This window comes from Halyomorpha halys, unplaced genomic scaffold (genome assembly GCF_000696795.3).
Source record: "Halyomorpha halys isolate HHAL.00 unplaced genomic scaffold, Hhal_1.1 Scaffold1465.1, whole genome shotgun sequence".
Classification (NCBI taxonomy): domain Eukaryota; kingdom Metazoa; phylum Arthropoda; class Insecta; order Hemiptera; family Pentatomidae; genus Halyomorpha; species Halyomorpha halys.
In genome coordinates this window covers 46,795-59,651 of record NW_027114071.1, presented here as the reverse complement: position 1 = coordinate 59,651, position 12,857 = coordinate 46,795, and the positions used below count along the sequence as shown (strand labels likewise).

The 12,857-nt window shown below is 30.5% G+C and overlaps 1 protein-coding gene across 3 annotated transcripts in view; it reads left to right on the top strand.

The window, feature by feature from the left end:
* Positions 1 to 12,549, top strand: part of smo (smoothened) — a 23,117-nt gene extending 10,568 nt beyond the window's left edge. Inside the window, exons 9-15 of one of the 3 annotated variants that reach the window (XM_014434955.2) lie at positions 1,032 to 1,193; positions 3,432 to 3,583; positions 6,373 to 6,541; positions 8,021 to 8,149; positions 8,333 to 8,408; positions 8,819 to 9,049; positions 10,450 to 12,549. In XM_014434955.2, the coding sequence (XP_014290441.1) occupies positions 1,032 to 1,193; positions 3,432 to 3,583; positions 6,373 to 6,541; positions 8,021 to 8,149; positions 8,333 to 8,408; positions 8,819 to 9,049; positions 10,450 to 10,479 (949 nt within the window). In that variant the 3' untranslated portion in view covers positions 10,480 to 12,549. The remainder of the gene's footprint in view (positions 1 to 1,031; positions 1,194 to 3,431; positions 3,584 to 6,372; positions 6,542 to 8,020; positions 8,150 to 8,332; positions 8,409 to 8,818; positions 9,050 to 10,449) is intronic. The other 2 variants (XM_014434952.2, XM_014434953.2) reach the window with 2 other exon arrangements.
* The last annotated feature ends 308 nt before the right edge of the window (positions 12,550 to 12,857 follow it).

The following is a 12,857-nucleotide window of genomic DNA, read 5'->3' as shown; positions in this document are numbered from 1 at the left end:
ACTTACTGAAGAAATTGGTCAATGTGACAGAGTGGCATCTAGGCTGACCTGGTACATACTGCACCGAGTGTTCATCAACGACAAGAGGCTGCCAGTCCTAACCACTTACTGAAGAAATTGGTCAATGTGACAGAGTGGCATCTAGGCTGACCTGGTACATACTGCACTGAGTGTTCATCAACGACAAGAGGCTGCCAGTCCTAACAACTTACTGAATAAAAATCAACTAGTAGTATAGGACTTTAATGGGAGTCTTGGGCCGAGGAAAGAGAAAAAAAAACAACTAGCGATCAACTGTGTCATTTGTTTTCTTGTTACTGTTAGTATATTGTTCCTCCCTATACTTTCCTACTCTTCCGAATTGTGGCCCCTCATCTTGAAATACAAGAGCCGGATCCAATCCATGGAGATGACAAGATAAGAGTACGGAACAGTACCATTCGGGCTAACCTCGGATTCAAACCGGCTGAGAGCATCCTAGAGGGGCACAAGCTAAGATGTTTCGGGCACCTCCTTCGAATGGACCAGAAAAGAACTGCCAGAAAAACATATGAGACTCGCATGGAGGGAAGAAGGCCAAGAGGAAGACCATGCATTTCCTGGGAGGAGAGTGTTAAGGAGGTGTTCAAGAGGCGGGATATGGACTGGAGTTGGAAAAGGGAGATGGTCCAAGAGCAAGATATCTTGTCCAGGCTCTACAAATTGTGACCCCACACTGCGCAAGTGGTAAAGGGGATAAAATGATTATGGTGATGAGTTTTAGTTAGCAATTGCTACAGCCCGAGTTATATTACTTACAAATTAAAAAATATGATCATTTAGAATTTAAACAAATCCACTTTCACTACATTTAATACAACTACCAATAACAATTGCTAGTTTTATTCAATCACAGTCCATTGAATCAATCGATTTAACTTTGTAAAAATTTATAAATAATTACTGAAAATTATGAATTTTTAATGTTGCTTTAACACATCCAGTTTACTCTAAGCCTTCCTTTAAAGTTAATAATAATTAATGTTTTACAGGTGTAAATTAGGTGTTGGAGATAGTGAATGCAGGATGGAATCCCGCCCTAGCCTGGCCATGTTGCAGATCCACGTTCTAGCTCTCTTCTTATCGGGGAGTCTCATGTCCACTTGGGTTTGGACGCAGACTACTTTCCAGTCCTGGCAGAGGTTCATTCGGAGGTACATCTGATTCCTTATTTAAGAGTAGGTGTTTGTAGCAGCTGTTTGAAACTAGTATTTGTATTGTTCATTAGATGTTATTGTAATTATTGTTCTTCAATTTTTTTAAATACAATATTACTTTAATTTTATTTATTATGATGATGGTTCGGGGGTGAGGTCAAAAAGGAACAAAAAATAATTTTCAATTTTTTATTTGCTGATGTTTCACCCCACTTTGCAGGGTTTCTATCAGGGCTAAAAAAGATACATGACGATTAAAAATATGTTGTCAATGTAAGAGAGTAAGATAACAATAAAGTAATATGATGTGAGATTAAAAATTATATAATAATAAACAAAAAGAAATAAAAACATAGAAAAGTGGATATGAGAGGAATAAAAAACAAAAATTGTACAAACTAAGAGACTGAAAAGCCCAGTGCAGCCTACCAATTCTCACAATTTTTCCAATATCAGGCTCACGAATTAACAAATAGATTTCCCTATTCGTGCGTCATCTCCAAGCTGAACCACCTTTACTGGGCCGTAGATGCATCTGAGTATCTTTCTCTCAAATGTTTGGAGGTCCCTTTCATCGGCCTTCAAAGTGCCCAAGTTTACGAGGCGTAGAGCAGCACTGGTCGAACGAGCGTTTTGTACAATCCAATTTTCGTGGATCTTGATAGTGAGCTACTACCAAAGTGCCGATGCAGTCAAAGAAACCACCTTTTGGCCGATGCTATTTACCTCCTTATCTCGGCCAAAACATCATTGGTGGCATTAGCTTTTGATCCGAGGTATTAGATATAATGGTGTAAAACTAAACATACACAATAATTAAATAATGAAAAAAAAAAGTTATCCGCATAATAGTGATAATATTTCATCTACATTGATAATTGTATTAGCAATAAAAAAAATAAGTTTACAAAACAATGTGTGGTGAAAGTTTATAATCATAAAGAGAAGACAAATTAATTTCTATATAAAAAAAAAATATATCAGTTTTAAGGTATTTTATATAAAGGATGAGATAGAGCAGTGATTCCCAAAGTGGCAATCGCCCTGGTGGGCGCTGCTGTGATTTAGGGGGGCAGTGATGGTCACAGGTGCATTTGGGGGACGATGAATAACTGCTAGTTGTCACAGTTAACAATATTACTGCTGGCAAAAATAGAGCCAAGGATTACTAAATTGATTGCAGTACACCAAGTTCATCCTTCTCATTTAGATGATATCGAATGTTCTAACTTTTTTTGTATTACATTCTACTCTGAGGTCAATAAATAGTTTCATAATTTCTAAGTTCAATGTTTCTAATTTACACCTTTCTTTGCTATATTTTAGGAAAAAGGTAGAAACATAAATACATATTTCCTATTAATTGCTATTAAAATTTTAATAAAATTAATTTCCAGGGGGCACTAAGTAATATTTTTCCTGGAAAGGGGGCGATAGGACAAAAAAGTTTGGGAACCACTGAGATTTGACTGTTAAAGACAATTACATATAAATAAAAAATATATTAAAATATGTTAATGATAGATAGTGTAATTAATTAATTGAAGAAAAAAATATGACATACAGATTGATAATACTATGAAGATTTTATAGATACAAGTGAATACAGTGAATGTAAAATAAAAAAATTGAAGCAATGAAGAAATATGTTGTGAGTAAAATATAGTAAATAAAAAGAAAATATCAGTATAAAGATAGTATCGATAGTAGCAAAGTAATGATAGTAGTGATTGAGTGATAATTAAAAAGGTGAAAAAAGGATAATTATAATAAAAATAAAAATATTAGGTGATGATAATAAAAAGGAAAATCCTGAGAGACGAGCAGTAAAAAAAAAAGGTGGGATAACTGGTGTAATGGGAAAATAAATGCAAATTTATTTTGTCTTAATTAAGTTAATTATTAATTAATTAAGTTTATGTGTGTGAGATACAGTTTTTATCATTTTGTGGTTAACAGGAAGGGGTTCTAGGTGTATTTAAGTTGATTCTGAGTTGAGCCTCTTTTGTTAGCTTGGAACAGTGACTAAAATAGTGATATGGTCAAAATCAAATGAGTGATTAAGAATCAGAGCATGTTCTTAGAGTTTAATGCGGCCCAGGCGGTTGGGTCGTGGAAAGTTATGAATGATTTGTGTATCCACCACTATTTTAGCCTAACCATTATTATTATATCATTATTCTACAAAGAATTTTAGTATTGTTTCATGACAAAATTTTTTTTGTTTCTTTCAAGGAGGTTCAATAAAGAAATGGATAACAGAAATGGAACCCACACCAAGTTGAGAAAACATAAAGTGATAGCGCAGGCATACGCAAAGCGGAAAGGGTTCCCCAAGTCAGGAAGGCTTTCTATCAGCCTCGAGAGCACTCATCAAGATCCTGTCGGTTAGTTCATTTCTCATTTCTTTATTAGATTTGAAGAATTTGCGATCCGTAATCATATAGATATATATTGTAATATTCTCTTTTATGAGTAAATAGTTATTTTTATATATAAATGATTTTAGTTGTATTTTTATTTTATATATCAACGGTAAATATTGTTCATTTGTTTTGTTGAACCAAAAAGCAAGCTAACCAATTTTCATTGTCTAAAATAAATACTTTATTCATAAAAAAGGCAAGATGGTGGCACGTGTCCTCCAAAAAGTCCATTGAATAGCGGCCATCATGTTTAGCAGATTCTAATATTTTATAAACTTTATTTTAACTTCCCATCATAATTGAAATTTCAATACATTTAAGAAAAAATAGAAGTTAAGAATAAGTATTAAAGAAAATTATTCATAAAGGAAATCATAGGCGAAAACTCAAAACCATAGTGCTACAATCAATATTGAGAACTAACAACGAGACAAGGAGAAGGAAGAAAACTTGGTTTTTTATTATTTGTTGCTTAGACACAGGCGGGGAATGATGTTTTCTGGATAAGGAGGTCCTCATCATCTTTTGTTTAGCTCAAAGAAAGACATCGAGAAGTCACCCAAGAAGAATAAGGCACTCTCGGTTTGAATTGCCTGGTGAGAGGACATCGGTCTCTTATAAGCAGAGGTGACTGGAAGCCATTGTTGACCGTTAAAGCATTTGGGAAAGAAGACATTAAGACTTATCAACCATCTAAAGAAGAGTATAAATTGCTTAGTTTTGTTCTACCTAAATTTAAAGAATTTGTAAAAGTTGATGTTAAGTTAATTAAGTGTTATTAAAAATAAGTGTTCTGATTGCCTAGAAACCCGCCCTGAGATTAAGAGTCTATAATATTAAATATAACAAAAAAAAAATTCTCATATTTATTTAATATTTAATATTTTTATTTGACCTTGTCATCTTCAAAAATATATTTTAGATATGAGAATTAATTTTATAAAATTCCTTTTATTAATTTTAAATAATTTTATTTATTCTCTGATCTAAAATATAGCTTTGAAGATGACAAGGTTAAATATTAACTAGATATGAGAATTTTATTTTAAATTTTATAACATTATTGATTCTTAATCTCAGAGCAGGTTTCCTAGACAATCAGAACACAATGATATTAAACTAAATTTATGGCTACTTTTGCAAATATAATTAAATTCTATGTTGAGAAAGACTAACCAATTGTTTAATCTTCTTAAATGAATGATTATTCACGATGTTTTCATTCTAAAGATGCTACCACTGACATAAGACAAAGGCTTGGTCCTCTTCTACCTTCCAGGATACATCCAATCCACCGGCGATCCAAATAAATAGTGTTGTCATTTTCCAAAGTGAATTTCTGCTTTAGATAATATATTCTTCTTGGATGACTCTTGATATATCCTTTTTCTAGGCATCTACCACTGACAGTAGGCAAAGGGTGGTCTGTACCACCTTCCTCTAGAAATCATCCTCTCGGCATCTTAACAATAAGTGTTACTAAACAAAAAGTCCAGTTTCCTTTCTTTTGTCTGTGATGTTCACTCATCGATTGTAGCACAACCGCTCAAATTTATTTTCAATGATTCATGATGTAAATACTACATTGATAATTGTTATTGCTTTCTATTTCTTCCTAGATTAATTTGTACTGTAATTGTGGTAGAGAAACAACAAAAGTTGAAAAATTTCAAACCATCCACTCAACATAGCAGTAATTCCACAAACTTCAGAAGAACGCGTGCTGTCATCTCGAAATATTTGAAGCAACTGTATTGGTCTCCATAAATGCTGAATGATAAAATTGATCAGCTTGCTTTTTGGTTTAATAAAAGAAAATCAACAAATATTGAAATGTTGATACTTAAATTAAAGCACACCAAAAATCATTTATATATAAAAGATGTTCATAATAAATGAGGATATTACAATATATATATAAAAATAAGTTCACTATTTTCTCGATATCTCTTCAACTTTTGAAACGAAACAATTTGGTCTTCATTTGGAAGATCATCGGTTGACCGAGATGAGATGATCCAGATAGTAATAAAAAAAGTGTTCATAATTACAAAAAATATTCATTAGAAACCAACCATTTCAATTTATTTACTCCTGTATCTATATCACGTATGTATAAAATAAACAGGGTAAATTAAAGGACTATGAAAGTTATTTAGCTCTACGATAGTTAACAAAATTTGTTTGTATCTTGTTTCTTTATCCTTGATGAAGATTTCAACAGGAATCAAAATTTTATTTACTAATAAATAGATTTTTGTTATTGGAGTACAATTTTTTACTGATGCTTAGACCATCTTAATGTTCAATGTTATATTTAAGTTTATTATGATAATTTTTCTCTTTCATCCTTTTTCTCTGGCAAATATTTACCTGTTTCAATTCATTAATATATTTTTCCATGCTGCAGGATGAGAGTTACTGGAAACTATATGGTAATGTTTACTTCTCATTTATAAAAAAAATATTTAGTGAGCGTGTTGATAATTTATTTTTGCCATAACGTTTCATAGTCAAGTGAGGTATTGGTTACAAACCTTAGTACTATACCAAGAAAAATAGATTAACATTCTCTTAAATTTTGATATCGTACATTTAAAGATAGTTAAAATCCGAAAACACACCAGATATTTTATTGATTGTTATTTAAAAACTTCATGAAATAATTAACCGTTGTTTAGAACTTAATTGTAATTTTTTTTTATTTTCGAAGGAATATTTATGATGTGACTTATTATTTTATTTGACAGGATTAAAATTTGAGTTGAACAGTGAAGGCTCTGGTTCGGTGAGATCGAGTTGGGCAGCCGCTCTTCCTAAACTCGTGCAGAGGAGAGGTGCTCTAGTCGCTCCCACTAACTCAAATTCATCACATCGTAGGAATTCTATGGATTCAGAAATCAGTTATAGTGTCAGGAGGTACGTGTGTAACATTTGTTCTTAGCAATCACAACTTTATTTTTTTAAACCAATAGTTTGATGAAATATGTATTTTTAACTTATAATTTGTCAATATGCACTAGTTTAATAAATGTTATTTTTCTATTAGTTATTATTTGTTCTTTGTATTTTAAATTAATTAATTTTACTTGAGGTTGATTCTTTTTTTTTTTTTTTAATAAATATAAATTATGAATGAAAGAATGAATGAATTGAATTTTTTTTTTCATACTTATAAAATTACAAAAAAATAAATAAATTTATAAAAAATCTTTAAACAACCATAACCCATCAGCTCGAGTGACTTTAATGAAAAACTTAATAACCTTGAATTTATTTTAAACTGAAAGAAAAAATAAAGCAAGACAAATAATAAAATATTAGTGGAAGATTATTGATTGACCGTGTGTATAGATGAATGGAATATGGTCCGGGTGCGGTAAAAAAAACTCAAATAGTAGATAATTATACTATTTTATTGAGCCAACATTTCGCCCCACGTTGCAGGGCTTCGTCAGGGCTAAAAAAGATACAAACACATAGTTACAAAAGGAAAAAAAGAGAAAAAAAACATAAGTGTAAAATAACAGGGGTATAAAATGTAAAAAAGTAAGATATAATAAGAAAAATTAAAGGTTGTAAATAGTAAATGAAAAGGGTAATAGTAACAGATAAATAACAGAAGAAATATTAAAGAAAATACAAATAAAGAGATGTAAAAAGAAAGAAAGAAAAAAAACACAAATCAAATGATGAGACAGAATGCATACCTGTTTTGACGGCAGTCAAAAATAAATTCCCCAATTCCGTTGGTATTGGGAGGAGTGGGGACGGCAGTTATGCCACAATAACGAAAATAATTTGTAAAGTAAACATAGTAAAAAAGTATTTAAATTAGGTGAAAATTAAATGGTAATATATATAATAGGAGGAGAAGAAATATTTAAAAAAAAAAACATAGAAAAACAAAGGAAAAGTAAAGTATAAAATAATGGGATACAATGTGTGTAAGTAATTAAGAAATAAAATATACCAAATGAGCGGGGATATTCAATAAAATAGTATAATTATCTACTATTTGAGTTTTTTTTTACCGCACCCGGACCATATTCCATTCTTCAAATAAAATATTAGCATTTGAGATTAATGAGTCGTCTTATTTAAAGTTGGTTATTGCTCTGTCACGTCAAGAAATGCATGATGTATTTCCTAATACTGGGAATACTACATCCTAATATTGGGAAATACATCGCACGAGGACTTAGGCCTCCATGGTCTGTTGCCCATAGAATAGTAATAATAATATTGCTCTGTTTATATAAATTTGTTTTATATTATAGTCCTCTTCATTCTACAAATGTGTCTCTTCTCAATTCTCAGGATAGGACAAACTGCTAGGAAGTGGAAAACATCCTCCAATTCCCTGAATATTACTTATGACTTATGTTATGATTTCAGGGTATCCGTAGAATCAAGAAGACATTCTGTGGACTCAGCTGTCTCTGTCAAAGTTTCAGAAGTGACACAGACTCTTGTTAAGAAAGTGAAAACTCCTTTCCACAAGAAGAATCATAGGAGTCGAAGGAGGTACTGAATTTTATCTTTTGAAATTATATTCGCAATTGGTAATATAACACTTAATCGTATATTTAATTTTTTTTAAAAAATTAAAAATTCTTAAAGATATTTAAAATTTAACTGATTTCAAGTGTAGATATATTTTGAATATATCTGTTTCTATTGAATATTAAGATTTATGTATACATCTAGGAGCCATCGGAGGCAACGAAGGCACAGCAAGCAGCATGGCAGTCACTCGAGCAACGACAAAGACTTGGCACTTCAGGTGAATAATAGAGACGTTTTAATATATTTTTTTTTATATTTGACAAAACATATTATTTTCCAACAACATTGCTAACATACATAATAAATGAACTTTTGTTTGTTCGATGTGCTTGTATAATAACCCGCCATAATAGCCAATCTTAGTGATTTACGGTTTCACAATTTCAAATAACAAATAATAAGAATAAAAATGATAATAAAATGTGGTAATAATAGTCTGGTTTATTCTTTTAATTCAAATTGACAATTTAATTTATTAATTTAATTAAATTTCTAATTATTTTACTCCATCTCATAAAGCATATTATGATTAATCAGAAATATCTATTTTAAAACATTTGTATTGAGATATGAATGAATGATTTTCTAGTTTTAATAAACTAATGTATACTTTACTCATTTTTCTAGAATATCAGTAAGTTGGTTATGGACATGCCAAAAACGTATCTCCCTGATCTCGGGCGCAGAAGAGCAGCCAACGTTGGGCTCGACGGTGACCCGATGGCTCTCCTTGCCAACCAGCTGTTCACGAACAACAGCGGAACTTCTTCCAGCGGCAGCAGCTCAGTGACCAGCCCGACCGCCTCTCCCAAAGACCACGGCCTCGATATTTTGAAAGATATTGATCAGGTCCATAAAGTATGCTAAATTATATAAGTATTGTAAGAAAAGGACTTCTAAAAATTTATTTTCTCGCTCCTGAGTAACCCAGATATAGGGTTGTGTATTAGAATTCTCTATACTCTGTACCAGTGGTTTCAAACCTTTCTGTAGTTCTTCCCACTTTTTTTATTTAAAAAAAATCTTTAACCTCTTTCTTCTAAAAAAATCTAAAACCATTATCTAAAAATTGGAGTTAATATGAGTATTTAAGTAGATTTTTCGGAAACCCATTAGTTTAAAAAATGCTTCTATCAGGGTATCAAGATAAATAGGTGAGAATATCAAGTCCGGTGAGACAGACATACGATGGCTGACTACTGCTGGACCTTACTAAAGGAATTTCGTAACTTAGACGATCCTATAAAAACAGCTTTTCATATAATAATTTAGGGCTCTTCCTCTGCATATTAACCCTACAAGTTTAAGTTTTCAACTTTATTTCTTATATAAGAACATGCTTTTGACCGAGCCTGTCTCCTGAGACTGCTTAACAAGCTCCATAAATTCCTCTCTCCCCCCTCTCCTACGTACTTCTTCATTATCCATTTCGATCTTATAGATTGACTATTCAAAGTAAACCAATAATACATGTGCACTCTCATTTAATAATAAACCTAAATTGTACCCCAAACACTCCAATCCCATTCTACAACCCTTGAAGAATCGTGTCAAAATTGGAGGATTAAAATTAATCCCATCAAATTACCTTTACCCTTGTCATAAACGTGTATCGACTGCCCTACTACTGTAGGGTTAAAGGTTACTACCTTTAATAATATTCATCTTACCTCTGTCAAACAGATCTTGCTACTTTGGACAAACGACCAACTTGTAATCCTCACTCTAGACTGAAAAAAATGAAACTACGTGTTGATTCTGAATATTACAACACTTACTAGACAAACGGTCTATTCTTCTAATCCATTACAAAAGACTGATCTACATGACTAGAATAAGGTCTATTTGGATTTACTGAGTTAAATTTTGGTGTTCCAATAAACCTTTGAATTCCTTTTGTATCCAATCCTTACTTTGTCACAAATAAAATCATCCATAAAGACCTTAATGTTCCATATGTACCAGATCTAGCCCAAACCAGATATCAATCCTTCCATTCTGAACTCCAAAACCACTAGTTTCCAACCTTGCTTCCTCTTTTATTCCTGATAATCCTCTGAGACCCCTGAAAAGAATATGGCCTCGATACCTCCTAATGTAGAAGTGTTATTAGAGTGCTACCAATGGCTAGTTTCTCCACAAGTCTGTATTAAGACATTGTAATAGAAATAGCATCACGTTTGGATTGATTTCATATAGATTATTTATTATTAAGCATTGTGCTGAATGTAGAAATAATCTCACCAATCTGATTGCAGGATCAAGAAGCACCAACGGTTACTGCATAAGGTCTTGCTACGTTTGAACCCTACAAATCTAATGTCATTTATTTGATTTTATGAATGAAGTTGATGAAGTTGTATTTAGCCTATTAAGCGTGGTAGAATGGTCCTTTAGTAATCGACTAATATGAGACCGGTTCTGTATGTATTTATTTAATCATTTTCCAGAATATTTTATTTAGTTCTCATTTCTTTTATACTTTCTGTATATTCGATTGCAATAAACTAATGAGCTGTGAGATGAAGTTAAGCAGTTAAATTTATTGTATATATTTATATTTATATAAGTTTAATTAATATGTATTTATAATGTTTTGTTGTAATCTTTTTGGTTGTAACTCTTCTGGTATACAACTTCTGTTTTCTTATTTTAGTAATCGATTTAATGTAAATTACATTAGATATTACATCTACCGATGATGTAATTAAAAACTTGAACTCTATTTTTGTCATGTTTTCAAATTTTGACCAAAATGTCATTTTGTAAGTTTAATTAATCTTTGAAAAAAGAAACTGTATTGAGTATCTCTCACCATCAAAAAAGAAACAGCATTGAACGTACATAAGTAAATCAATGTTGTGTCCTTAAAAAAAAACTTTACAATGCACATTTAAGAAACTATACCTGTCTTTTAAGAGACAGTACTATTTCACCTGCATTTTTTTTTTTTTTTTTTTTTTTTGTTTATGATATTTCATGTAAGATACTCTAATCTATATCTTTATGAATTTACACTGTGGCTAATTCAAATTAAAGAAATAGTACATTTTCTTTACGTATACTCTGTAAAATTTCATTTAAAAGATATAAAATGTTTATTTTTTGTTTAAACAAATTCAATCCGTATAGCAAAATAATATTTACTACTTTCCAATAATTTTAAGTTTATTATGTTTACTGGTCAATCAAATGAGCCTTTTACTGATAAAATTAATTAAAAATTGGGAAATTATTTTATTTTGAATCCCAAAATATTTGAAAACTTCAAAAGACTACCACTATTTGTTTTAGGGTGTAATATGTTGAACTAAATTGAATGTACCTTCACTCACTATCGCAATAGGTTTAAGATAACCAAACTGTCGAAGTAATTACTTTTAATTATACTTTTGTTTATTCTTTGTTCTTAATTTTTTTAGTTTTATTCATTATTTGACATTTTTCAAATATTGAAATATGAAAGTTTATCATACTATTGTCTTATTTGAAGGCTACTATAAAAAGTCACGATTTCTTCATGCAGTGTTTGTTACATGTTTAGTATGTAGTTGACATTATTTTTATTTTCTTAAATCTTGATAAAACTTTAAACTTTAAGATTTTCTGTTATTTTCAAAGTTATCAATTTTCTAGTACCCTTCATTTTATTTTTTAACTAGTGTCAAAGTTCTCCTCTTATGAGACTTAAAAACCATTTATTTAAAAAACAAAACATTTAATTGATTGTAAATATTTGGTGTAAATGTTGTATTATTTATGTAAATATTGATTGTTTTTATAATTTTATACTTGTTTTTGCAATATTTTGGCTCTAAGTGATTTTTATTTCCCACCATAGCAAATTATTAACAAAGATGTTCTGTCATAATTTTTATAGCAATAACAATAAATTACGTTTTATTTATAAACACTTTTATATAGTTTCTCTGCTTTCATTCCTATCCTTGTAATTGTGTTTGAGCTCACTTGCAATTATTTAATTGAGCTAAAATTGGGTATAAATATGTACGAATGATGACAATACAATGTTATGGTATCATGAAGATGGTTTGACTGTAGATTAGCTTTTTAGAACAGATCAGCTGAATTTTAAGGTTTTTTGCATACACATTTTTTAATACATTGTTATCTCAGTAAACTGAACTTCGGTACATGGAATACTCCAGTAAACAAAAAAACTGAGAAAAGTTAGCTGGAAATAACATTTTTGTTTTCAAATAAAAGTGCACATGTGTAAAGGACATTTTTAACTTCTTGATCTATAGGGAAGTTATTGTGATCACTGTGAAAATCGAAAGTAGAAATTTTTAGTTACTCATAATGAGTATTTTAATTCCTATGAAAAGATTCATAATATATTTTGTTGGAATAAAGCATACATAATATCTATTGTATAAATCATTTGATTCTGTAAAACTAATTTAATTAATAGTAGAAATATTTATTATAATGATGAGAAACTAGTTGACGTGCAGAATATATACAAGAAGGTGGTTGGTAGAGATGCGACATCGATAAAAAAAACATCGATGTTTTTCAACATTCTTGTTTGTTTGTTTGTTTGGTTCTTTAGTGGCGCCAAACTTCATTGGTCATCAACGCCATTTATATTTTATTTAATTTTGCTAATATTCGTTAAATTTTATTTATTTTTAATTTTTAT